Genomic DNA, 27,533 nt, shown 5'->3' on the forward strand with positions numbered 1-27,533 from the left:
CAATACTTGTGGGTTATCATCGAGCTCACCCCAAAATGCACAGTTGTGGGAGCTTGCTCCATCTCTCTTAGCGCGACGCAGCAGCCGCTTGGACAACAAAAACAAAGATTGTGATATTCCTGTAACCAAGCGCGCAAAGTATAGGCGGCGGAGGCTTTTGGAGAGGTTCCAAAAATCAAGAGCAAAGGGAAAGTCAATGAAGAAATCTTGAATAAGAAGATGCAACATTATTTGCAGATGCACAAGAAGAAACACACGCCTCAACGCGCCTTAGTATAGATCAACTTTTGTTGCGAGGATGCATATCGGTGCGCTGCCAGAGTGCCAGTGGTGAGTGTACTTGTGTGTTTCTGGAGTTTATCTGTGTTGGATATAAGGTGTGGCCTCTATTCCTAGGTCTAGGGGCTCTTGTATCCGGCACAGATGATGTGCCGTGAGTTGTGTCTGTGGTTTTTTGCCAGTTTCCATGAATTAACCGTGCGATGTACGGTTTTTGGGTCTGCTTTTCCAATTATCTGGACCAATTTCCCTCTTCTATAATGCAAAGGCAGAGCTCCTGCCATTCACCGGAAAAAAATGTCATTGTTAGATAGCTTCGTTACGCACCTAATTTCCATCACTAGTCCACCGGGTAATTCTTTCTTGCTTTCTCCAAAGTCTCCAAATTCTTAGTTTCAGCGGTCTAAAACATAATTTTTTCATTTCAAATTTTCCAAAAATTTGTTCACATTTGTCTAAAATGTGAACAGATTCGTGCAGATGCTGCCCCCGTACTGTACGGTACCCCCCTGTGTCTGTATAATAATTTTGAATTTTTATTGATAAACTTCAAACTCTATTTGACAAAAAATTGTCATTAGCTAGCTCAAAATTACAAGTAAAATAAAACTTAACAAACTTCAAACTAAATCCTCCTACTCGTGCAAGATGTAGTATTCTACACGAACAATCGTCGGCTTGGGCACCGATGGAGATCTGGGATGCACCGGTTCGCCCATCGGTGGAGCATGTCTAGTGATGCAACGTTTTTGTGAAGATGGGGGCGGCCGTTGGGAGGTGCTTTAGGGCAAGCGCAGTGTCCACACAGATCAATTCGGACTGATGAGCGAACCCCATTAGAGATGCTCTTAGACGCGAACAAAAAAAAATTTGCCATCTTTTATCCTGGCCCGCCCATCGTTTTCTTTCTAGCTCCACCACTGGTGAGAGGGGTGGTGGCGGCCCACCCTAGGTCACTAGGGGGAGAGGGTCGCGGGAGGGCCAGTTCAAGAAACAATTGTATCTCTTTTTCACTGAATCTAAGCTCTCTTTTAACCTTGGACTGAGTCCAAGAAACAGTCAAAACTTGGTTAGAGATGTATGTGTGTGTTAAGACTTATTCGTCAGATGGTCAAGTAGGTGGTTAGCGGTGCAAGGAGGTCGATCCATGCGACTTGTTTTAGGCAGAGTTTTACCATCTAGACGCATGCAGTAGAGAGTTTTTTTGGTTGAAAAATATGCATATATACTTTTCGGTGAACATATTCAGAGTGCGCTGCATCCTTTTCGACGCCGAAAGCGCAGCACCGGCACCGGGGTGTCTTCTGCGTCCCTTCTCCCGGTGACAGCATTTCTGTTGGTTTCCTCCTGAGAAGCCAGAATTCAGACTCACCAACTCGTGAACTCGGTTGACACGCAGCGACGATGTCAGTCAGATATATAGTTGACACTCCAGGCGCATGCATCCGCACTTGCGAATATTTTTCAATCTACTTCAGCTAGCTGTGTTCTGACGGGCAAAGGTGTCAGCGCTTTTTTTTTCCAGTAAAGAAACCTGTCAACGGTGGTTATCGCTATCTAAACACCGCGCGCGCGCGCGCAAATCTAAAAGGACTATTCAAACAGAAAATAGAGGGACAACTACGCGCGATCGATCTTCTTGTATAAATAGGCCTCTACTTATGTTGCTCCATGCATCGCTTCCAACTTCCATCGAAACATCTCACACGGTTTGCTGCATCTTCATTTAGACATTCGTCATTCGTGCAGTAAGCAAGAGAAGGCGTCAGTCACTCAGTCTCGATCAGGAAAGTTAGTTTGTGCATACATGGCGGGCATTAGCAAGATGACAAACGGCGGCAAGGGGAAGAAGAAAGGCATGGTGGTGGTGGTCATGGGCGCCACGGCCACCGGCAAGTCCAAGCTGGCGGTCGACCTCGCGCTGCGGTTCGGCGGCGAGGTCGTGAACACCGACAAGGTCCAGGTGCACGACGGCCTCGACGTCGTTACCAACAAGGCCACCGCCCGCGAGCAGGCCGGCGTGCCACACCACCTCATCGGCGGGGTGCACCCGGACGCCGACTACTCCGTCTCCGACTTCTGCCGCGACGTCACGCGCGCCGTCGAGTCTGTCGTCGCGAGGAGCCGCGTGCCGGTCCTGGCCGGAGGCTCCAACAGGTACCTCGAGGCGCTGCTGGACGGCGGCGGCGACCGGGCATTCCGCGCGCGGTACGACCTCTGCTTCCTCTGGGTGGACGCCGACCTGACGGTGCTGGACCAGTACGTCCGCGATCGCGTCGACTGCATGGTGGAGCAGGGGCTCGTCGCCGAGGTGCGGGAGTTTTACAGTCCTGACGCGGACTACTCTCGCGGGATCCGGAGAGCCATCGGCGTGCCGGAAATGGATGGCTACTTTCGGCTGCAGGCTGCGGGGGCGCTCGACAGGGACGACGCGCTGCAAGCAAGTGTCCTCGCGGCTGCCGTCGACGAGATCAAGGAGAACACGTGCGGGCTGGTGCGCCGCCAGCTTCGGAAGATCCACCGTTTCCGTGGCCTCCCCGGCTGGAGCCTCCGCCGCCTCGACGTCACCAGAGTCCTTGCGCTCAAGGTCGGCGAGGTGGACGACGTCGAGGCGGAGCGCGCTGCGTGGGAGGCGGACGTCGTCGCCCCCGCCACATGGGTCGTCAAAATGTTTCTGGGAGGAATGCTGCTCGATGGAGGCAGGGACGGCATGGCGGCAAAGGAGACAGTCATCGTTGCCGGTGCCGGCGCGGTGGCCGAGTCGTGCGGCCTGCAGCTGGTAGAGGCGGCGCCGTCTCGTGGGTTCCATGGGAGGAAAGCGGCCGCGGCAGTCTGAGACTTTGAGTTGTACTTACATGATCAAGGCTCACATAGTCACATAAACTATAGCTAAGTACGTATATACGGATATATACTCCCACGCTAGCTTAGGGAATAGGGATGCACTGCATTAACTGTTTCATTTGTTAATTTGCACGAATTCTTTTGTAATGATTTCTGAATAAAGCGGGCAGTTCTGGTCATATTTGGATCTGTGCATCATGATGGACCGGCCCGTCCTACCTGGAACATGGCCCGATACAGGATGACAAGTTCACTACTCCAAACCTGTCTAGCTAAACAGAAAGCCGTTTAAAATAGGTCCATGAAGAACTCCAAGCCAGTTTTGCAACAACAAAAAAAACTCCAAGCCACCTAGCATTCAACAAACAAATCGCTTCCACTAAAAAAACAAATCGCTTGCATCAAAATAAGTTCATTTTTTACTAAACTTTAAAACTCTTAAAAAATACTCCACTCGAAAACTATACCGGAGCGGCCGCTTCTCCTCCATGAAACCCTAGCCCCCTCCTCCATCCCGGCCAACTGGCGATCGACGGGTCCCTTCATATGACGGTGGTGCCATTTATATGACGGTGGTGGCACTACATCCAGTAATGATACCCTGGCTTCAACCCCATCTCGACGACGTGGTTGCCAGTGTCAAGGGTCTCTATCGTCGTCGGGCTTGTGCTTTGGCTATGTGTGGTGTTGGTTTGGTCGTCGAATTGTTGGTCGTCTTATGTGCAGGTTGTTCCCACCCGCGGGCATACATGGGCTCAGCCATGGGCTCCCACTAGTGATTCTAGTCTGCCGTCAGCACAGATAGCGGCGCACCCCCCCACTAATTCAGCTTCTTCCCCAGGTCCCGTTGTACCTAGCGAGTTGCTTCTGCAGCCACTTTTACACTTTTTCCAGGAATTTCCCTCTACAAGTTTGTGTGGACGACTAGATACTGCTCTACCTACCTTCATTCTCTCTTCCCTTCATGGGATGTCAACCTGAGTGACGGATTCAGTTGCATAAGGGTTTGCTTAGGATTCTACGCCTGTCCTACTTATGAATGTGTCATCTTTGTAATCATGTTTTTTTTGTTAATAAGGTATTCTGGACGATTAGCTCTAAAAAAGTTTAAAACACATTTTTATGTCTTTTAACCAATTTGCAGAGCACCAGAAACACACAAAAAACGCCGATCTAAATCTGTTGGCGGACAGCCAAATTAATCAATAAGGCCTCTCCCCGATGTAGTTGCCGGGCGGGCTGTAGTTGCAGGTGATGAAGATGCCGGCGTCGTGGTCGCAGAGCACGCGCGCGCAGCCGATGCCCGTGGAGTTGCGCCACACTATCTGCGTGTAGTGCCCGCACATCCTGCCGTCGACGCAGCTGTTGGAAGCGTAGCTGTAGTCGGGCCTCTCGTCGGCCCATTTCTCCACCGCCTGCGCCGCCGTCCAGTCCTCGCCGGAGCCCCAGAAGAGGTTCTCCCCGTACTGTGAGTCTGAGTGCGCCAGCTCGCAGTCGCCGGAGCGCTGCCTGGCGTAGCTCTCTGCGTAGGACGCGACGGCCGCGTCCCAGGACACGGGCCTCAGTCCCACGCCTACGGCGGCGCGCGCGGCGTTGTGCGCGGTGACGTAGTCTTGCGGCGAATTCTGGGCATTCGAGGGTTCAAGCATGGCGGCTGTCATCGCCAGGACGACCAAAAGCGCAAGATTAGATGCCTCCATGATTTTCTTCTGTTTTCTTCCAGCTTTTGCAGGGTACTTGTAGAGGAACTTCCTAGTGGGTAACCCGAATTTTCTTTAGTTTACATAACTTTAAATGGCAGGATATCATGAAAATATATACTCCGAAATATTGATAAAAATGGAGTATTTGATAAGCACTGAAATTAAAGGCTTTATCTAGAAACACAATTATATATATGTAACGGAATAGAAACTCTAAGTGACATATTTCTATGTTTTTACGCCCATAAATTTATGTTTTATATATACTAGTAATAAATACATTCATATTGACTCGAAATAAAAAAGTGGGTATAAAAGCGTGGTGCAGAAATATTTTTTTAGTTCAGTAGTCAAGTCATTATAGTGTAAATTCAAATATTTTTTTCTTACGTTCTACTTGACTACTGAACTAAGAACATTTTATTTGATGCAGAAATCATATACGGTTACAAAGATATTATATGGGTGTAAATGAAAAATGGATACACAAATATGCACATTGATTACCATTCAGTTAAAAGGTCACCTTAATTTAGGGAAATATAGTTTGACATGATAATTTTAGAAGATGGAAAACTAGATAAAAATGGGATGTGATTAAGATGTAAATTTTAGTTTCAAGGATATACTTGCACAAAACACAAAATTAGGGCATAAAACTAATGTAATTATTCAATTCCTAATATGAGCACATGTTCAATAGGATAATAAATTGAAACCAATCGAACCAGCAGCAGAGATAAATAATTAAAAGCGACATGTAAATTCGAACACAAAGAGTGTAGGAAATTAATTTTAAAAAGCAGCAGCAAATAAAATTCGGAAAACCAAATTCGCTAGAAGGAGGGCTTGAACCTCAGATAAATAATTAAAAGCGACATGTAAATTCGAACACAAAGAGTGTAGGAAATTAATTTTAAAAAGCAGCAGCAAATAAAATTCGGAAAACCAAGAAATTCGCTAGAAGGAGGGCTTGAACCTCCGACCTTGTGGTTAACAGCCACACGCTCTAGCCAACTGAGCTATTCCAGCTATCGTGACGTTTTTACGCGATTAAGTTTTAAATTATAAACTTAGACTTCCACATCTATTCGATTCCACTACATCGGGGAAACAGATGACGGTACCATTTGCCCGAATGGAGTAGGGACCTCGATCTTTTTAATTATAATGATGAAAGAAATCTTGCTGCTGGACATCAACCTAGTTAAAAAGGTTAACACTGAGTTTCCGATTGATCCATTTTCAAGACATGGAAGGTCGTGCAAATCATGTTATTCAAAATAGAGGTTCCGTTTAGTTATCTATTTGTTTTCACTTTTTCAGACCTTGGTCTTATCCTCTCCCCGTCCTAGCGAGGGAGGCGACTTGTGTGATCATGTGCGTTCCACCTCGCTGCCGCCAGATCGGCGGTTTCCTCACCCTCAGCAGCTACTTCGGCAGCCGGAGGATGGGGAAACCCCGATCTGCGGTGTGTATATAGCATAGGTTCGTGTAGGGAGCTAGCCAGCGGCGTTGGGAGTGGCGGCGTGGCCAGAGTGGTTTTTGCGATGGTGGTCTTCCTCTTTGTTGGTGGAGGTCTGAGGAGCTCTACTGCAGATCGACCGTCTTCCTCGTGCTCGGGGCTCTGTTGAGCTTCTCGGCGCACTAATCCCTCTTCGAAGTTCGCGGGTAGCCGATCTGAATGTTGTTGAAGCTGTTGAAGAAGATGTGTTGCAGAACAGAGCGGCAACGGTGGTGGGCAAGGGCGTAGGTCCTTTGGGACCATTGCCTGGTGAATTCCCAGTTGCGGAGGGGCCGCTTCCAAACCAAGGCGTCAAGTGGAGTGGCGGTGACGGCGCGCCATCGGCTCGTCCTTCTCGTCGGTGTTGTCGAGTTGTAGGAGGACCTGGGTGTAATTAGTATTTTCTATTGCATCTTTCTGTAATTGTGCCGTTCTAATATCATCTCCTTTTACCCGCAAAAAAGTGTATTTTGATAAAGTATGTGTTTTATTATTTAAAAGATTTAAGCATTAATCCGGTCTCTTCATATCTAGGATGCACACAGTCGAATCAAATTAAAATTACAAACTCAAAGGGTGGAATACATATCAAATCTAAGAAATTGTAAATGCTGGAGGGTCTATCCAGAGATTATGTTGCCCATCTATGTTGGCAAAAAGTATCCATCTACATGTCCCGTAACCGTGTAGTCATCTATGTAAACAGGTCGTGATGCTCCACATGTTGTAGAGACGATCATGGACAGAGCGTAGATGTGCACGGTAGATAACTTGCATGGGAGAAGATTTTTTGTCATTGAAAATCATGTCATTTCTACATAGATAAAGCGACCAAATAATGATAATCACTCTCACCCTTATAAGTAATTTAAACCTATGATGCGCCACATTTAACCTATTGCTAAATATATTTGCAACGTTGCATGCTAGGAATAAGATAGAACCTATTTGAATGAATAACCATATAAATCTTGCAGATTTGCACTCGAATAATAGGTGTTTGATAGCTTCGTCATGGTCACAGAAGACATATTTTTTTACTTTCCTACCCATTACGAATTGCGAGGTTGTCTTTAGTGAGGATTACACCTCGATGAAGATACAACGTGAAAACCTTAGATTTTAGTGGAATCTCCATCTTCCATATATTTTTATTATTATCAACCTGCACATATGGCTGGACTAGTGCTTTGTACATAGAATTCATAGAGAATTTCCCATTCTCGTGAAAGGTTCTAGGGAAACTCATTGGCCCCTAGGCCAATTGGACCAAAGTGAGGCAATATACCAATGCATTCCACGATGCTAGCGAAGGACCCACGAGATATTTTGTGAACGTCATATTTGGTGAAAAAGTTTTCTACACCTTAGCGATTGTACCATTTTTGTGACGTACAATATTATACAGAGCTAGGTATTATTCTTGGAGTGTGGCATTGGCTAGCCATTTATCCTCCAAGAACCATAATAGAGGAAGAGTCATATTGGAGAAAGAACTTCTTCATCGCTATTAAGCCAGCCTAGAACTGCGAGTCACCCGGTTTCCAATAAACTTGAAACAATGCCACTTATGTGTTTGGAGCCATCAGTCCTTTATTTTCTGTACAGGGTCCATGAAATTTTTAATTTAGGAGACATGTTAACCAATTGATCGTTAGAAAAGCCAAACGCCAATCTCCATGGAACATCTATATTTAGTTTATCACGTAACGCCTCTAATTCGACTTAAAGACATGGACAGATTTAAATCCTTCGGGAATCTCCAACGGAGCGACGCAAACATACGCAGAGCGACCGTTTGCGTGCGCCGTGACCGAAAATGCGTCTAAACCCTACTCCAGCGGGGCGACACAAAGTGACCGAGCCGTCCGCGGCGACGCAAACCTGGTCCGGGTCAGGTTTGCGTCTCCACGGATGCTCCGCGGTGAGCTTCCTCCTTTTCTTACCCGGCCCCGCAAGTCATGGATAGCGAAATTGAGCGCTTCGATTTGCTTCTTTTTCCCCTTCTTTGCTGCCCTAGTGCGACGCCACCACCCCAACCCCACCCGCAGCCATCCCGCCGGAGCGGCGCAGTACTCGTCGTCGGCTCGGTTCTCGCCGCGTGGGAGAGCAGGATCGTAGTCGGGGTTGGCTCTGGCGCGTACCTGACGCCTGTTTTGGAGTCAAACGTTGCCGGTTGCGCCGCCCGGCCGCGCCGCCCATGACCTGTTCAGTCAATTGCGCCGGTAGGTGTCTTTCTACTGTTTTTGACGTTATTATGCGTGGACATTGATCCACTGTTTGTACCCACGCAGATGGACATGTGGCAGATGATGGACAAGTTCCGCGCGGAGGTCGTTGACTCCTCTTCCGATGAGGAGTCCGATCAGTCCACGAAGATATTGGCAACTATTGCGGCCTCCATGATCCACGAGTTCAATTCAAACCAGGGGCCGGTGCACCTGGGCTCTGTCAAGGGCCGCTCAAAAAACATGCCGCGCAACAAAGTGGAAGGGCAGCTCCGGCTCCACACGGACTACTTCCACCTCACCGATCTGGTGTACAAAGAAAAAATGTTCCGGCGCCAGTACATGATGTCAAGGGAGCTGTTCATGGTCATTCTACGGGACGTCAGACACTACGACCCCTACTTCCAATGCAGACCCGATACAACAGATGCGCTAGGCTTCACCTCCTACCAAAAATGCTCTGCGGCTATTATCATGCTATCATATGGAATGGATGCTGATATATTCAATGAGTATCTTCGAATGGGTGAGAGCACCTGCCTTGAGGCCATGTACAGGTTTTGTCGAGCCGTGATTGCCGTTCGGACATCATTATTGTAGGGAGCCAACTGTTGAGGATACAAGGCGGCTGTTGTCTATCGACGAGTCTAGAGGGTTCCCAGAAATGATTGGCATCATAGATTGCATGCACTGGGAGTGGAAGAACTGTCCAATTGGATGGCAGTGTCAGTACATCGGGCATGTGGAGGGATGGACTATCATTCTTGAAGCTGTCATATCTCAAAATTTATGGATTTGGCATTCATTCTTTGGCATGGCTGGTTCCAACAATGACATCAATGTGTTGCACCGATCACCGATTTTCAACAGGCTCATGCAAGGCAAATCTCCCCGGGTGAGCTACGAGGTCAATGGAAATGAATATGACAAACTATATTATCTTGCTGATGGCATCTACCTTGACTGGACCACACTGGTGAAGACTGTCCGTAATCTAAACTCCAGGAAGACGAGGAGGTTTGCCAAGATGCAAGAGGCTTGCAGGAAAGATGTGGAGCGCGAATTTGGTGTGCTCCAAGCTCGGTGGGCAATTGTCCGTCACCCGGCAAGAACATGATCGCTGAAGACCATGCATGAGGTGATGACATGCTGCGTGATCATGCACAACATGATCATTGAGAACGAACGTCCTGATGGCCGCAATGAGAACCACTGGGAATTCCAAGGTGAGCTGGTTGCGCCACTCCCTCGGGCTTTATCTTAGGAGGACTATCTGCATATGAATGTAGAAGTCACTGACGAGACCGTGTGCAAACAGCTGCAGATGGATCTGATTGAGTATCAGTGGGCATTGGCTGGCCATGAATACCATGCCTAGAGGAATATCATCTTATTTTCATGTAGACTTTTTAAAATTTGGATGTAATAACTATGACTTTGTTGAAACTCTTTATTTTGTTGTTTTCAAATATTATAATTCATGCCGACGCGGAAATGTGTCGGGCCGCTGGAGGCACCCCAGGTGCAAACGGACGCGCGGACAAAAACGATCTTTTTCGCGTCCGCCGCGCGACGCAAACGGACGCACGCGGACAATTTATGCGACCGATTTGCGTCGCCCAGTTGGAGATACCCTCATAATTTCTATGAAGCGTTTGCATGGTGCTGCCACTGACGCAAGGAAATGCAAGACGGTTGCACAAGTGAATTATTCTTTTCTCCGGATCTCGAAGCAACCTGGTGCTATGAACGGCAATGATTGCTTCCTCACCATACTTGTGTGTACAAAGTTATTTCCAAATATATTTAATCGTTATCTACATGTAGGATTTTTTCCAAAAAATTTTTGACATGATTTTTTTCCAATTTTTGTAAACTTTCAAGTGTCATTTTCGTTTTTTTTTTCAGAAAATGATCTCCCTAGTTTGGCGCATATTTGATGTACAGGTATGTCAGCAGAACCTGAACATGTTTATACATGGGGAATTTTATTTTTTGCCCCTATTTATTTTGTCACTCTATCTTTTGCCCTCTTTTACTTTGGGCTTTATTTTTTGCCCCTTATTTCTTTGGCACTTTATGATTTGCCCCGGTTGACTTGGGCCTATTGCACAAAGACAGACATGCCCTGCTCGTTGTTTCTTCCCGATCTCAGCGAGCAGCTCGTCGTGTCGCCCCCGACTAGGAGGCCGCGGACCGGCGGTCATCCTCATCTTCCCCACCTACCTTGTCCTCCTTCCGTTTCCGCCGCCTCCCTCCTCCTCCCCGACCTCCCTGCAAGAGTCCCACACGATCACGCCCATCCGCATCCAAATCTGGCGTTCTCCTCGTCGTCGCGTCGCCAGGAGCCCCATCTCCGCCAACAGAAGAACCGAGCCCTCCCCAAAAAAATTCTGCAGATGAACACCGCGTCGGCAGGCCCTGCGCGTCCGTACTTCACGAGGCAGCCGCTTACATCAGCGGCGCTGCTGTCAGCCCCCGTCGCGCACCTCGTATATGACAGCGCCCTGGCTTCATCGTCCATCTCCTGGAAATCATGTGCTGCGAGTGGCGAAGGTGCAATGATGGGCGGAAGGTGCAGCTGCAAGCGACGGAGCCGGCGGCAACGCTCTGCGAACTAGTAGTGTTCTTCAGGTAAGGGCCGTAAGGGGAATAGCGAGACATGGCTTTGTTTTGGGTTAGATTCAGCCAGGGGTACAATCGTCCTCCAAATTTGTTCTGTATCCTCAAAAGAAAAGAAACAAATTCAGATTGATGCAAAAGGGCAAATCGTAAAGTGGCAGAGAAATAAGGGGCAAAAAATAAAGCTCAAAGTAAAAGAGAGCAAAAGATAAAGTGGCAAAGTAAATAGGGGCAAAAAATAAAATTCCCCTTTATACATCTGCTGCCATTTCAGAACAATTTGCAAGACACAGAATCCAAAGAAACAGTAAACGGGCGTGGCAGGAAGCTTCACTGGAGTTCGGTGTTGGCCGGCCCCACGTGACATACTATCAGATGGAAACTCCCCTGGATGGGCCCCGCATGTCATAGCCACCAGTGAACTGTCGGTAGTCACCCTCACCTCGCTCGCGTCATCTCCTCCTTCTTCAACAACCTCGATCTCTACTCCAAAGAAGAAGCTTCTCCCTCCACCTCCCACGCCATTCCCGTCCCCCAAGATCCCGCCCCGTGCCGCCACTTCAGACCCATTCCGCGCCGGCGTCGTCTCCAGCAGGGGAGCCGCGCATTGCGGGACTGGTGCTGTTCCAAGAATCTGATCTTGCCTCGGATCTGACCCGGCGGCGGCGTCGTTCGAGCCCAGGCAAGGAGCGGCGCCGGCGATGGCGCAGCCGCGGAACGGGGCGGTGCGGCTGCCGCAGATGAACGCGCTGGAGGTGCTGCGGGAGACGGTGCGCGTGCTGCGCGCGGACCCGCACGCCTTCACCTCCGTGCTCTTCCTGCTGCTCTGCCCGGCCTCGGGCTTCCTCCTCCTCTCCGCCGCCGCGCTCGAGGGCACGCTCGTCCTCCCCCTCGCGCGCCGCCTCCTCGCCGCCGCCGCGGAGTCGGGCCTGCCCGCCACGCACTTCCTCCGGCAGCTCGCGCACCACCTCGCCGCCACGCTCGTCGCCGCCGTCGTCTCCTTCCCGGCGCTCCTCACGCTGCTCCTCGCCGCGCGCGCCGCCGTCGCGTACGCCGTCGCCGCCGTCTACGCGGGGAAGCCCCTCCCGGCCGCCGACCTCTCGCTCCTCGCGCGCCGCGCCTGGCCGCGCCTCGCCGCCACCTACGGCCTCTCCTGCGCCGCCGTCGTCGCCTGCCTCGCCGCCTCCCTCGCGCTCCTCGTCACCGTCTGCTCCACGCTCAAATCCCTGCTCTACCCGCCCGACGTCGTCGTCAGCGCCGGGCTCCTCACGGTCCTGGCGTTCTCCGTGGTGTACGCGCACGCCATCATAATCTCCAACCTCGCCGGAGTCATCGCCGTTCTCGAGGACGTGGCAGGAGCCAATGCGCTGCGCCGGTCCGTGCAGCTCATGCGCGGGCAAACCCATGTTGGGCTGCTCATCTTTCTTCTGTCCACCATTGGCCTGGCCTTCGTCGAGGGCCTGTTTGAGCACAGGGTTAAGACGCTCAGCTACGGAGATGGCACGTCTCGGCTCTGGGAGGGGCCATTGCTTATTCTCATGTACTCCTTTGTGATGCTCATCGATTCCATGATGAGCGCCGTGTTCTACTTCACTTGCCGGTCATCGAGCTTGGAAATTCTGGATGAGGAAGGCGGCTCCGTTGCGGAACTTGAGATGATGGTGGATGGCAAGTCACATGAAGTCAGGTGATCAAGGTAGGACTATTTGTCAAAGGTGTATTTGTTCATATTCTCAGGGGAAATAATTGAGGCTGCTGGGCATTGTCCTGTTTTCTCAAGATTCAATGGTGGGGGTTGTGGTGCCATGACTATATGCCTATATGGTTGATGGTCATAGCGAATGAAGTCTTTTGCAGTCATTTGGGGTCTTCTAAGCTCATGCAATGGCGCCGATGCAAAAGAGAAGACAGGAGAAATCTTAGGTTTGGTTTTTCTTGGTCAGTATCGACAGCGATCTGAGATCTGGCAATGTGTGTAGCATTCTTTTGAAATCATGTAACTAGTATATCGATTCAATCGCGATAGAGTTTTTTTTCTTCGTCTTAACACCTTTTTGGTTATACAGAATGAAAAATATTGTACTACTGAGATACTGATTACTCTCAAACTTGATTCTTCAAGTGTCGCGTAATGCAAATTTACTTTTCAGTGACTTCCAAGCTTATATTCTGAATAACGCTTTTTTAATAAGTACTGCTAAGCAGATTCATGCTTGTTTTCTCTTAATTCTTTTAGTTCAGAAGTCTGATATGTCTACATTTCAGTTATTCCCGTTCTAACAAGAATGTAACTGAAGATAATTTACAGGATGTGTAGATGATTCCTTTCTTTTCAGCACACAATTTACTCGTAATGGAGCAAAGGAACCTTCATTGTTTCATGAGTTTTCTTTGAATTGCTGGATCTTCTGGTGAGTACTTTCTCAACTCTGAAGCTCAGGATCTTGCATATGAAGCATCATCTGTCTTCCATCTTCTTTACTCATGGGGGTGGGACTTCAACTATTTTTCTACAACAGATGTACATTTCTTCCTACGTCAGATCATAAACACATTACGTTGACTTACATTTAGTACTGGTCATATATTTTCCCCGCCAAGTGGTTTTACCTGAACAGGGGTTCATTTAGTACTGGTCATGTATTGTCCCCAAGATGGAACTTGCAGTATTCGCTGAACCATACGAGTATACAATTTGTCAAGCGTTTACTGGAGACGCGAATGAAGCAAGACTGCAAGATTCAGCTTGTGTGTGTAAGCTATCAGTTGATAATTGACACCGACAGTTACCCTACATCTATTTTTTTTTCCTTTTTTCCTTTTTGTGGGTAACCACATTACCCAGTTTGCTACAAAATTACTATAAAATATTTGAACTATACCTTGCATTTATACTTATTTTTACGTGCCAAGAACAAAAAATATGGAATAATTAATGCGCTATTTAACTAAACTGAATAAATATCTCTTACCCTGTAACATAGATACTTAAGTTTTGATAATGGATGACTCAAACCTTTCTTGGTAGCAGAATTTTCACTGGCCAAAGCAAAAACTGGTTCAGTTGACTGGCCATCACATCATCATGTGCCGTCTTATATAATAGTATGTGTTATATAGTCTCAGATCTAGTAATTGGGACGTGTTTGACTTGGCTATGTACTTGGATGCTTAATCAAACTATTTAGGACTTCATCAGATGCTTAATAATGGGTTTGCCAAATGTGATCTAGATGGATGGATTTGGACAGGCTATTCATTTCTTAATAGCTAGACAGCTAGTTCATCTTTCTTCTATCCACCATTGGTCTGGCCTTCGTCGAGGGGCTGTTTGAGCACAGGGTTAAGATGCTGAGCTACGTAAATGGCACGTCACGGCTCTGGAAAGGGCCACTGCTTATCCCAAGGTACTCTTTTGTGATGCTGATCGAATCAATGATGAGCGTGGTGTTCTACTTCATTTACCGGTCATCGAGCTTGGAAATTCTGGATGAGGAAGGCGGATCGGTTGCGGAGCTTGAGATGATGGTGGATGGCAAGTCAGATGAAGTCAGGTGATGAAGATAGGATTATTTTTCCAAGGTGTATTTGTTTATAATCTCATGGGAAATAATTGAGGTTGGGCACTTTCCTGTTTTATGAAGATTGGGTAGTGGGGGTTGTGGTGCCATGACTATATGGTTGATTGGTTGATGGTCATGGCAAATGAAGTCTTTGCAGTCATTTGGGGTGTTCTAAGCTTATGCAATGGCACGGATGTAAAAGAGAAGACGGGGGAAATCTTAAATTTGGTATTTCTTGGTCAGTATCGACAGAGATCTGAGATCTGGCAATGTGTGTAGCATTCTTTTGGAATGATGTAACTAGATATCAGCTAAATTGCGATAGATTTTTTAATCTTAACACCTTTTTGGTTATACAGAATGAAACATATGCAATCATGCTAACACCTTTTTTTTATCTGAACACCTTTAAAATTTTACTACTGAGATACTGATTACTCTGGACCTTGTATTCTGAATGATTCCTTTTTGGCAATGACATAATTAAGTACTGCTAACCTTGCTAAATATTGTGCTCAGTTGAGTTCCATGGTTGTCTCTCTTATGTTTTTAGTGTACAAGTCTGATATGTCTACATTTTGGTTATTCCGACTCTTCGAGAAAATAAGTGGAGATTATTTACAGGGCCTGTAGATGATTCCTTTTTTTTCAGCAGAGACTGTAGTTCTGAATTTATTGATATATGGATCAAAGAAGAAGCCTTCATGGATTCCTGGGTTTTCTTTTCATTTCTGGATCTTCTGGTACAATACTTTCTCAACTCTGAAGCTTAGAATCTTGCATATGAAGCATCTTCTATCTTTTATCTTCTTTACTCAATGATACCTTCCTTGGGGAAGGGCTTGGAAATCTTTTTTATATGACAGATGTACATTTTTTTTCCTACTTTAGATCATGAACACAGCACATTGACTTCCATTTAGTATTGCTGTGCATTGTCCCCAAGTTGGAACTTGTAGTATTCATTGAACCAAGTGTTTACTGGAGAAGCGAGTAAAGCAAAACTAAGATTTGAAATAATTGGCACCGACAACTACACCACATCTTTTTTTAGGGGAAACGTCAGCTTTATTGATTATAAAATAAAGGGTTTACAATCATTTGCGATCAGCGCGGTGCTGACTCACTTAACACTCCACTCGACTCAGTTTCCCTAGCTGCGACATGGGTTACCTTGTTGCTACTCTTGTTGATCTTCCAAACTTCTAGCAGAGGGTGGGTACAAAGTAGGTCTTTGATCTCGGTACATATCGGGCCCAACACACCAGATGTTGCTGCATGTATAACACGCTGGCAGTCAGTCTCCACAATGCCAAGCAGCTGTTGAATGTCGATGAGCTGCCGTACATGCTCTAGCTTCTGCTTCCTCTGCACTATTACTGTAAGGTAAGAAGTCCAAAACCGTTCGTATCACTGCACCTTTTTCATCACGCACCACAACACCAATCCCTGGCTCCCTGCTCGCTTACTCAAGGCATCCCAACGTGCATCGACGCTGGGCATCAAGGTAGCCTGTCCCAGCCTGCATCGACGTTGGGCATGAGGTAGCCTGCCGGTGGTGGCTGCCATTCGGACACCTCATCCGGCAGCCCCCCATATCTCTGGCTTGGAAATGTTAAAATGTATAAATGGATTGCTTAGTCTTTTCCATTAATTCGGATTTTTGGTTGCGTTAGCTAGTGCATGAAGCTTGACATGGTATCAGAACCTAGGGTCTCGAGTTCGAGTTCTAGTTTTCACAATTTATCCTAAAATTGATGTTATCACCTCGGAGTCCACATATATGCCTCTTGAGCTATATCTCTTAGTCTTTCCACGTGTTAACATCAGAGTCTTGCCTTTTGTATCATGTGACTTTGCAAGGTACTTATGTAGGAATGACACTGAAGCGCCAGAACAGGTAAAAGAGTTTCAGTGTAGTTTCTTTAGAAGCATTGTGATCATGTTCAGGAACCATTCCCCAGGGAGCAGAGCTTGAATGTCGAGAAGCTAGACGCTGACCTCACGGTAAAGATCCCATTGTCTTAAATCATCAGAAGGCCTTTGCGTGAGCTTGATTGCTAATATGTCCTCGGCATCATGTGGGTAAAAATATTTTCGTACTGTAGCTTCATCCCATGAACGAGTATCAGGCTTAATTAATTCAGAAACCCAATGCAAACGTGTCTCCTTCATTTTACCTGAAACTTCACTTCTCTGCAGCCAGTTGTCTCGACAAATGCGAACCTGAGAACCCGTGCCGATCCTCCAGGTGGCACCCCGTTTAAGAAGATCAGGCCATGCATAAACTCCCTGCCAGGAAGCCGACGGGTTGCGAATAAGAGCAAGTGCAATAAGGTCTAATTAGCTGGCTACAAGAATTAAAATAATATATTTATGTCTAGTTGGAAGAGAGAGAAGAAGAGAGAGAATGTAAGTGGGCTCTTATGCAAGAGCTAGCTCTATCACGTGCTCCTAGACAAGGTGTGTCGTGTGTGAATGAAAGGTGGACCAACCATTGAAAAAGTAGTACATTCTTATAGCCAACTATTGTACTTGTTGGCTATATGTTAACTATAGATGACATGGCATCTTGCTTATAGCCAACAACCGCCTATACTATTGGAATTGCTCTAAATGATGTGTCCAGCTAGTTACCATTTGGATAATATCTGGCCTCTAGTAGCCGGGCACATAAGTTGTCCGGATTTTCTATTAGAGAAAGTACAATAAGTTCTAATCAGCTGGCTATAAGGATTAAAATAATATATTGTTGCCTAGTTGGAAGAGAGAGGAAAAGAGAAAAGAAGAGTGGGCTCTTATGCAAGAGCCAGCTCTAGCACGTGCTCCTAGGCACTATGTGAGAGTGAATGGTGGGTCATGCACTAATAAAGTATTACAATTTTATAGCTCACTATTGTACATGTTGGCTCTAAGATGACTATAGATGACATGACACTTGGCTTATAGCCATCAGTTGGCTCTACTATTGAACTTGCTCTTAGGGCGGTTTGGTAGGCTGTGAATTCTTTGGCTCGCATCGGGCCAGCAAAAATTGGTCTGTTTTGTTGCCTGTAAGAGATCTGTGTTGTGGCCCAACCGGTTCTTAAATCACCCCTGGGACAGGCCCTGGAGGAACGCCCGAATCGGCAGTTTCCAGCGGGCATGTCCCGTTGTCGTGCCAATTTGCACGCCCGCGTGCAACGGTTCCACGTGTGGAGAAGCGCGGGAGACAGCGCGTTGTCTTGGTCCTCGCTCCCCACTTCCCCTCACCGGTTCCTTCCTTCTCTCCCCTCATTCACTCCTGGCACATACAACACCGCCATGTCCCATCAACCGCCGCCATGGCCTCCTCGCCTCCTCCGCCTTCCTATCCAGCGCCGACGGATCCAGTCGTTCGGCCGACGGCCACCATGTCCAACGAGGCGCTCATGCGCCTCGTTCGCGAGTACGAGGCCGGAGGCCGCGACTCGGCGGCGCAGATCGATGTCGGCCGTGTGCCGGTGTTGAATCGACCATCGCCGTTCGCGAGCACGAGGCCGGCCGGCGTCGCAACCCGGAGCGTCGCCGTCCTGGCTCTTCAAGCCGCTGGGATTTGACTGACGGATCCGTGGGGGACGGGGTTTTTTGCCCCGTCCCCACTAGGGATTTCGACGGCGAGGGCGGCCACAATGGCGGCCAGTGCACTGGGCTCCAGTAGAGAGATGGAGCCCCCGCCGGGGTTCGCGTCGACCCCGATGCACGCGGCGATGCCATGGGGCATGCCGCGTCCGCCTGCCCCCTATGGCGCGCCTCCCGTCGCGCCGCCGCCGGGGTTCAGCCGACCTCGTGCTCGGCGGCAGACGATAGCACCATCGGCGCCCCGCTTCCCGACTACTGCACCGCCGCCGTCGCTGAGGACCTACGCTCCGGCTCCACCTCCTCCTCCACCCGGATTTGGAGTGCGACCTCCTCGAGGACCGGCGCCTGCGCGCGTCCTGTTCCTCCTCAGAGTGGGCCGATGTCGCTCCACCCAATCGTAAGTACCTTCAATCAACTCCTTGCCGCTTGTTTACATCGACTAGATGACATTGTAGATGTGAATGTAGATAGGATTCACGGCAATGTGCATGCATGTTGTTGACAGTGCTTATGCTTGCCATGCCAAGCTCAAGCACCATCATGGACTTGACAATGTCAAGTCCATGATGATGCTTGAGCTTGGCTTGACAGTGCTTGTGCTTGGCATTGGCATTGCTTGGTTGTGCGTGTGCTTGGCAATGTCATTGCTAGCTTCTGCTTGTGCTTGTGCGCAAGTCCATGCTGCTGCTTGTCCATGCCATTGCTTGCTTGAGCTTGGCATTGCTTGCTTGTGTTTGTGCAAGTCCATGCTTCTGCTTGTCCATGCCATTGCTTCCTTGAGCTTGACATTGCTTCATTGTACTTCTGCAGAACTGGCCCTTTCTGGAACTATTCTCGGAAGGGCCCATACTGGACGCTATCGACTTTGTCGTCCGTGTGCAGCTGCGTGATCCCAACGTAGCGTTCATGGAAGCCCACCAGCAGATCACAACCGAGGCTTCACGCCAGTCGTCCTACTGACCTGGGGTACGCTGCCAGGCAGCGTCTGTCGGCGTTCTTAGTGCAGGTGGAGAGCCACGAACTTCGCGGCCTCGCCGTCCCGCCGTATATGGAGCAGCCCCTGATCACCAAGTACAAGCTCAAGAACAATGGCCCCCCGGTGAAAGTCTGCTTGTACTTGGGCCAGCATTGCGAGTGGAAGGTGCAGCTGCAGTGGACAGGCTAGCGCGTCGGGTTCATCAAGTCCTAGAGCGAGTTCGCCACCAGGATTGTGCTGAACGTCGATGACACGCTCGGCTTCACCCCTCAGGACGACGGCTTCAAGGTCGACATCTTCAGGAAGGAGACATCCCGCTCCATCGTCTTCGGCTGCAAGAGGCACCGCGAGGGCCCTTTTGCTGATCCTCGCCGTTAAGGTGTTGTTCTTCTCCATCGCTGCCTCTGTTTATGTCTGATTTTGTAGTTGTGATGGCCTCTAGGAGGCTGTTGAACACTTCTTTTGTGCATATCTCACTGTTGTGCTGGCCTCTAGGAGACTGTTGAACACTGCTTTTGGACCTGGGTAGTCTGCTCCCAGGTTTAGGCAAGCGTCTTACCACTCTGACGCTAGATTAGGAACTGTTAAGTACTCTGTTCGTTGTGTATAAGTGTTTGCTCTGCTTATGATCATGTTTGAGCTGTTTGTGTGCCGTTATATGATGGTAAGGTCACAATATTTGAATGTGGTGAGGATAAGCTGTTGTCAGGGTGTGCAAAATGGCAAACAAACACATGTGATGTGGCGAAACAGAGATGGAACGCTGTCTCCAGGCATCCAAACAGTGTGCACTTCTGTTCAGACCGGTGCAGCACAGGCTACCAAACGATGGGCCAAAAGTGACCCGTGGCCCGTTCGCGACGCGCAGGATGCCCATCTCACAGCGCCAGTCATGCAGGATTTCGACCAGGCAACCAAACGCGCCCTTAGTCTCGAGGCTTGACGAGCTGATTGAACACGCCAACGCGCCCTTAGGGCATCTCCAGCGGCGCGACGCATTTCGGATGCCCAAATTGTCTGCGGGCGTCCGTTTGCGTCGCCTGGCGGACGGGGAAATGGTCGTGTGTCCGTTTGCGTCTGGGGTTGGCTCCAGCGGCGCGACGCATTTTGGGCGCAGGCCAGAATTCAAAAAAGATGAAATAGCATCGACTTTGCACGAAATTACAGCCGCATCCTGGTCTCGTTGTACTGCTGCAAGACCTTGCCCTCTTGCTGGGCGCCATTGATACAATCTTGGGTCGTTGCCAGCCACGCTTCACACAAACACTTGTCCTCGGCGTCGACGAAGCCTTGTGTCCTGCGGCTCTCCCCCTTCTTCTTGGTGGCAATGTCCGTGGGATAGGCTGTGTTGGCGCGTCGTCGAAGTCGTCCACGCACACGGGTGTTGGCTGCGTCTGCTGGGTGGCGAACAGCCGTGCGGTCTCGATGTCCTCCGCATCTTGCGTTGGTGGCCAGTCATCATGCGCGCCTGTCCCGGCCCGATCATCCCGAACGAAGCCGCCGCCGTAGATAATTTCCTGGATGTCTGAATCATGGCGGTCCTACGGGGGAGTGTGGGGCGGCGGCGGGTGCGAGGGTTTGCTCCGCATCCATGGCGGTAGCTGCGGCGGCGAGGACGTCCATCGCTTCTGGACTGCTCGCGCCGGTCTAGTTTCCAATTTGGCGCGGGGAATGGCCGGGTCCTACGTCTTTTTCGGCGGACACTCGGCGCGACCGCCGAGCGTCCGCGGAGACGCAAACCTGGCGCATATTTGGGCCAGGTTTGCGTCTCCGCGGACGGCCCGATCACTTTGCGTCGCCCCGCTGAAACAGGCCCTAGACGCATTTCCGGTCACGGCGCTGCATCGCGCCGCTGGAGAATGCCCTTAGTCTCTAGGCTTGACGAGCTGATTGAACACGCCGAAAATCCTGGAAACCCATCCCTCCATGTGAATTTGGTCTTGGACATCCGGTGCATACATCTTCTGTTATGTTCATGTCCCCACCAAAAATTCAGAACAATTTGAAATATTGTGCATTTATACTTATTTTTAAGTGCCAAGATTTATTTTCGGAAAGTGCTAATGCACTAAACTAAAGAAATAGCTCTTACCCTGTAACATATATACTTACATTTTTATAATGGATGACTGAAACCTTTCTAGGTAGCAAAATTTTTACTAGCTTAAGGTAGTTGACTGGCTATCACATCATCGTGTGCCATTATTTAGTCTCAGATCTAGTATTTGGGACATGTTTGACTTGGCTGTGTACTTCAAGGTTTAAACAAAATAGTCTCAGATCTAGTATTTGGGACATGTTTGACTTGGCTGTAGACTTGAAGGCTTAAACAAAGTAAGGACTTCGTCAGATACTTATCAATGGGTTGCCAAACGTGATTCAGATGAATGGATTTGCACATGCCATAGCATTTCTTTAGACAACTAGTTGCATATCATGCCTTTGTTCGTCACACGGTATGACTAACAAGTCCACCTCATGAATAGTTAACCTTTAAAACCTCGGGCACAGTTGGCAACCAAGGAAATGAGGCACTAATCAAGTGTACATTTGTCATCTAACAGCAAAACTACAAGCACTTAAGCACTTAAACCAAGGAAATGAACCAACTCTGAAAATAACAGCTGACACATCAGTGAGACAAGATCTTTAACTATGGAACAGAAGGTGATGACAAACGAGGTAGGACACTGGAATCTCTCATAAGGGTCATTTACATCCTCAATTTCTGTGCTGCGCATGGACTTGATCTGGAGTCAAGGATCTGTTCTTCGGCACAAGGATGCCAGATGAGGACGTATTCTGATCAGTGCTGAGTATGATACTTGCCCAGTTTGAGGAGCGATGCACTATCCTCGACGGAATACGGTCACTGTCTTCACCGCCTGATGCTTCGTAGCCATCGCTGGTTGATCTAGACAGCAGGATCCCTTGATATGGAGTGCTCCCTGGGGCAGTGGGAGCTGCCAACTGCAAGTCTTCAGTTGCAGATGAGGAGACAGCTGAGAATCGGTACAGGTGCAGATCAGGCGAGTCCAAACTGCTATCTGGAGATGACCCATCAACGTTAGCAGAAGAAGCAGCTCTACTTGGATGAAAAGCACTCCGCGCCTCAAGTTGCAGTGGTGCTAAACTGGATAATGCTTCAGGGCCCATATCACTGCCATTACTATCAATAACATCTGTTGATATTTTTGCAACAGGTTTAAGAGAGAGATCACCATGGGGCCTTCCTCTCCTGTTTGTTCTCCTCGTATCATCAGGCCCTAGATCAATCCTACTGCCCATGCCTCCATAGCTACTATCTGTTTCATGCCCGAGCGAATAATCATCTTTTCTGATAGGCACTAAAACTTTGGACTTCTTCCGAGCCTCAGCAGCAACTCGAGAAACTTCTTCTGCATTAAGACGAGCCAATGCCCATGGACTAATTTTCACAGCCCCTGAGGTTTTCTTCCTCCTTACTTCATCTTCTTTTCTCTTGGTAGCAGAATTATGCGAAGAGCCAGCCTCCGATGGAATAACATCAAACTGCGAAGAAGTTTGAGTAACTTTAAATTATTTGTGAACTGACGGGGAAACACTGAATGCAAAAAAGTTGACACGCCTATCTTGTGCAGCCATGTGAGCAAAACTCATGTTGGCACACAAGTGCATATGTTCTTAGTTACAAATGCAATATTATAATGATCCAGGAAAGTTCAAGAGGTCCAAGGCATATCGAGAACCGCATTGACTATTTAAATAAGAATCAAACAGCTTAATTTGATAACTTCAGTTCACATGAGTACAAGCAACCACCTTCACTTTGCCAGCAACAACGCCAGTTCTAACGCTAATTTATCTGTCTCATTATTGTTCATTAAGTTTGACGATATAAGTTTCTCACCTGATCCTCAAGAAACAGTCTTGGAGGAGTGCACCATGAACCACGACGCAGTGCACCAAAGGAACTAGTACTGCTGAGCCCGCCAGTATAGGAGCTTACATGAGACATCTGCGGACTCTGCTGCCCACTGATCTCTTCTTGTTCTTGCTCTCTAAGGGCAATGATGTAGTCATATGTACTGATTCCCTGCATGAAGTTCACAAATTTGTGCTTAGGTTCTTCAATTTGAGACCACCTTGAAAGGTAACAACGGAAATCATCCATGATATCTCTATATTTTCCAATTCAGTTTGAAAACAAGTAGTGCATTTTGTTCTTTAGTTTTTCACTGTGCCCTTTGCAGTTTATCAGGGATATTATAAGGGAAAAAATGGACACCTTGAAAGGCAACAATGGAAATCATCATTGATGTATCTATACATTTTCTAATTCAGAATAACAACTAGTGCATTTCGTTTTTAGTGTTTCACTGCACCCTTTGCAGTTTATCAGGGAAATTATGAGGGAAAAAATGTACCAGTGATATAACAATTGTTTGCTCAGTGTGTAAATGTATGCTATCAATTTTAACACTGCATGCCAGGCAAAGTGTCACAAGCTACATTTAAAAACAAAATATATCAATGCGGTACTCTGAGAATTTCAGATAAGCTAAGTCGCCAATAGCACAGGGATAATACGGAATTGCTTGTATAACAACGGTTACTTAAAATGGAATGGTGCCAGGACTTGCCTTCTGGATGAGAATGATGTGGAAAAAGAGAAGTTGAGCAATTGGCAGTAAAGCAACCATAGCTAGGATGGTACAGGATGCCTGCATGTACGAAGATCAACAATTTTAGTAATATTTCAAGAAAGATTGAATAAAATACTTGAAGTAGCCACTATTAGAAGGATCTAGGACGACTGAACATACCACCACAATGATGAAAGGCACTATAGAGAAGCTGCTTCCTAGCTTTGACACAATTTGCGTAGAAAATTCCTTTCGCTCTACAAAGCAGAGAACTAGCACCAATACTCCAGTTGCCGATTGTAAGATAAGCTGGCCCAAAGTGCACAAATCATGAAGACCTGTCAATGGTCAACTAGGATGAAAAGGACCAGGAATAAAATGCTCTCTGCATAATGATGACCAAATTCAAATGCATAAGACTGTTTCTAGAATGCAGTTGATGTTGGATACATGCTAACACAACTACACTAATATCAGAACTTGAGAACATGAGTTTACCAAGAAAAGGGCGGTTGTCATTAGAAGAAAAAACCTCCTATAGTTTCTTTTTCCAATACAATTGTTGAGCCACTGTTGAGATTGAGGAAATCAAGTGAGTCACTGTGTATAGGCTAGAAGAGAATTATTCATACTCATATAAAGAAGACAGAAATTTATTAAGGAGTATGTTACTCTGCAGTGATGATCAAACCCATCAACACATTTGTCACAAACTCGACAATGCTTACTGTACTTCAACACCTAACAAAAAATAGCAGCCCGTTAAATACTTACTTGCATAAGAAATCACACATCAAACCAACATATGGAAAAAAAAAACATACCTCAACTTCACACAGGCTGCAGAAAAACATCCCTTCCTCACTGTCTTGCTGCTCAGAGGACCACTCACGTGATTGGCAGCAGGAGAAAACAAAAGAGAGAGGGTAGAATATAAGGAGAAGCGCAGAGAAAGTTGCACCCCAGCAAGATGAGCTCTTCTGTTGAGTCATTAATTTTTCACTAGCCTCAGCAACCTCACGTTCTTTCTTTTCTCCAGTTTCATCTAGTTGTAACACAACATCTGAAACACCTTGCCTGGACTCCTTCAGATGCCTATGCTTGCAGCTTGCATACAATCTTAGGTATTTCTTTGATTTGAAGACCCCTGGGTCTGCTGGGTCTGCCGCAGCACACCAGATGTACAGAAAGAATACACACAAAACCTAAAAAAACAGATTACAGACTTTTATCATAAATGTATAAAGTTAAACAGCAACTTTCAACCATAGCAGCTGTAAGTAAAATCATAATGGGGTTTTACAAAATATAGTAAAGGGCACAGCTTGATAAAATAGAATGGTCACCATATATTCAGAGTAAATTACTTTATTTTAGATATGTATTTACCTGTGGTAAAAAAAAGTGCTGTTGGGAAAATAATAAGGCAAGTTGCAGTCAGGCAAAAAAGGGAGAAAGGTGCAGTTAGGATTAAGTTTTTTTTAAGGGGCAGTTAGGATTAAGTGTGCCAAAGAAACTTATATCTACAATGAAATCATGCTCTGGTGCCTTCCACCATCACAACAAATTCCAGTTTTGTGAACTCAAGCATATATCTGTTTTACGGGGCGGGGATACGGGGTCTGCTAGAGATTTTTGAAGAAAAAATCTGACTCCATCCAAAAATGTAAGCAAGCCATGACTGCCTGATCACTAGCAAAACATGTTTACTGTTCGTTCAGAAGAAAAAACTAAACAAGGGTTAATCATGAAGAGACGAAAAGTGTGCTTCCATGCCATAAGACTTTGTAGTACATGTCATAAGACCAAATGGGCACCCTCCTCAAGAACATTGCTGCTCATTACAGCATAAATACAACAGTTTTCTTACAAGTAAAGAAAGTTTCCAGAGATGTTAGGTAGGACTATCATGTCGCTATCAGTCTATGAACTACAAAGAAGTCAAGACTAATGCAGGGATAATCTATTTGCAAGAAATAACATTTGCCCAATTCAAGGAAACTCCTTTCTCAAGTTGGCACGATTATAACAAGAAAGCACCAAAAACGATACCATGGTATCAGAAGGATAGGACCGTAAGAAACAATTAATGTATGTTAGTGTACTACATACAACTTATGTCACATCACTGTAAGATCTATATATTACCCAAAGGCACTGTTATTCCCTGCAAAAAAAAGGCACTACTTTTGAAATGGATTGCCTGAAGAAGCACTAAGTTTTTTTTTAATACAGCAGGAGAACTGCTATATTCATTGATTAAAAGCAGTACGGAATTACACAGGTTTTTAGGACCTTAAACAAAATTTTAAAATAAAAGAAACACCAAGAGTTTACACTGTATAGTCTCTGCTTGCCCTTAATCATATGAATTATCCACACTGCCACACATACAGAAAACAACCTGCATATACTGTTCTTAACCTTGAGAACAAGCATAGGTCACCAACTATGAATGTGGGAGCAAAGCTGCTGAACAAACTACACAATGACTTGCGGAGTTAGGCATGTGTGAGTGTCACATGACATTGCCAGAATTGGCCAGAGGACTACCCTCAAACAAAGTTTCAGTACTAGTTTCTATCACTATCACACTCCAACAGACAAGCAAACAAAAAATCATAGAAACCCAACCGCATATGCAGAGTGCTAAACAGATCATTTCAATCTGAGACCTACTTAATTTGGCACTTCCCCAAGTTCCAGCAACCACCACTTAATGGGGGCCCATCATGCAGCACCAAGATTGGGATCCAAAACGTGCCAAACCACAGGGCACTCACTCACTCACTCTGTCAGAATCTCACTGATTCACCGTGACAGCAAGGAGAGGGGGCAGGCAAGAAGCTAATTACCAGAGGCGTGTAGAGCCCCACGGCGGCATCCTGGAACACCTTCCTCCCGACGAAGGGCGCGAAGAAGACGTAGAACGCGAACGCCAGCGCCAAGAACACGGACACGGCGACCACCTGCAGCAAGCAAGCGTCCATCAGTCCTTCGCCGCGGGACAGACGAAGCAAAGACACAAAATTTCAGCAGGAGGAAGAGGCGAGAACGGACCTGGAGAGGGTGGTACGGGAGCTGCCACCCATGGCGCCTCATCGCCACCGCTACCCGGACAACCGGCACTGCGGGTGAAGAAGACGGAAGAAACGCAGGCGGACGGAAACCCTCCTTATTGCGTCAAAGGGCGCCGCTGATCAGCGCGAGAGGGGAGAAGGACCGGCCTCTCCAGGAATCAAGAACTGGCGCGGCCGGCCGGCTCATGGATTTGATCTGTGGGGGAAGGGGACGGGGGCAGGAGGGGTTTGGGAGGGAGACCAGAGGGGAGAAGGGGGCAATAAATGCGGCGCTGCTCAGATTTACGGGGCGGAGAGGGAGAGCGAAGCAAATCAAGCAGCGAGCGAGGGAAGAGAAGGGTGGCTGGTCTGGTTTTCTTTGGTCGCTCACGTGAAGCTAGCAGCTAGGTAGCTCGTCGCTCCATGGCGAGGACTGTGGCAGTGGCAGGGCCAGGGAGAGTGTGTATGCTTGGACCAGACTGACTGCCTGTCTGTCACTTGTGGGGCTCAACGGCACGGCCGTTCCCAGT

The 27,533-nt window shown here is 47.5% G+C and overlaps 4 protein-coding genes and 1 non-coding gene across 5 annotated transcripts; 2 read left to right on the forward strand and 3 right to left on the reverse strand.

Moving 5' to 3' along the window:
* The first annotated feature begins 2,086 nt into the window (after nt 1-2,086).
* Nucleotides 2,087-3,115, forward strand: LOC124672754 (adenylate isopentenyltransferase 3, chloroplastic-like). Its single transcript, XM_047208929.1, has one exon. The coding sequence runs from the start codon at nt 2,087-2,089 to the stop codon at nt 3,113-3,115; it is 1,029 nt and encodes a 342-aa protein (XP_047064885.1).
* A 1,210-nt stretch (nt 3,116-4,325) lies between these two features.
* Nucleotides 4,326-4,823, reverse strand: LOC124676674 (pathogenesis-related protein PRB1-2-like). Its single transcript, XM_047212720.1, has one exon. It carries the CDS (start codon nt 4,821-4,823, stop codon nt 4,326-4,328), a length of 498 nt encoding a protein of 165 aa, XP_047068676.1.
* A 961-nt stretch (nt 4,824-5,784) lies between these two features.
* On the reverse strand, nt 5,785-5,858 carry TRNAN-GUU. Its single transcript has one exon. It is a non-coding gene; the product is annotated as a tRNA-Asn (tRNA).
* A 6,023-nt stretch (nt 5,859-11,881) lies between these two features.
* Nucleotides 11,882-12,965, forward strand: LOC124670001. The gene has a single exon (XM_047206523.1). It carries the CDS (start codon nt 11,882-11,884, stop codon nt 12,869-12,871), a length of 990 nt encoding a protein of 329 aa, XP_047062479.1. The 3' UTR covers nt 12,872-12,965.
* Nucleotides 12,966-21,931: 8,966 nt separating this feature from the next.
* Nucleotides 21,932-27,046, reverse strand: LOC124676646 (probable protein S-acyltransferase 22). The gene is made up of 9 exons (XM_047212687.1): nt 27,005-27,046; nt 26,800-26,913; nt 24,769-25,149; nt 24,617-24,685; nt 24,443-24,514; nt 24,125-24,253; nt 23,942-24,022; nt 23,209-23,394; nt 21,932-22,850 (listed from the first exon to the last, which is right to left on the reverse strand). The coding sequence occupies exons 1-9, from the start codon at nt 27,044-27,046 to the stop codon at nt 22,041-22,043; spliced, it is 1,884 nt and encodes a 627-aa protein (XP_047068643.1). The 3' UTR covers nt 21,932-22,040.
* Nucleotides 27,047-27,533: the final 487 nt, after the last annotated feature.

This window comes from Lolium rigidum, chromosome 7 (genome assembly GCF_022539505.1).
Source record: "Lolium rigidum isolate FL_2022 chromosome 7, APGP_CSIRO_Lrig_0.1, whole genome shotgun sequence".
NCBI classification, from domain to species: domain Eukaryota; kingdom Viridiplantae; phylum Streptophyta; class Magnoliopsida; order Poales; family Poaceae; genus Lolium; species Lolium rigidum.

What these genes read in the sequence shown, in the direction of transcription:
- LOC124676646 (XM_047212687.1), bottom strand. Translation starts at nt 27,046, where the DNA reads ATGAGGCGCCATGGGTGGCAGCTCCCGTACCACCCTCTCCAG. An exon ending in ACATCATTCTCATCCAGAAG is followed by an intron (nt 23,395 to 23,941) that starts GCAAGTCCTGGC and finishes AACTTCATGCAG; the next exon opens with GGAATCAGTACATATGACTA. An exon ending in GACTGTTTCTTGAGGATCAG is followed by an intron (nt 22,851 to 23,208) that starts GTGAGAAACTTA and finishes ACTTCTTCGCAG; the next exon opens with TTTGATGTTATTCCATCGGA.
- LOC124670001 (XM_047206523.1), top strand. Translation starts at nt 11,882, where the DNA reads ATGGCGCAGCCGCGGAACGGGGCGGTGCGGCTGCCGCAGATGAACGCG.
- LOC124672754 (XM_047208929.1), top strand. Translation starts at nt 2,087, where the DNA reads ATGGCGGGCATTAGCAAGATGACAAACGGCGGCAAGGGGAAGAAGAAA.
- LOC124676674 (XM_047212720.1), bottom strand. Translation starts at nt 4,823, where the DNA reads ATGGAGGCATCTAATCTTGCGCTTTTGGTCGTCCTGGCGATGACAGCC.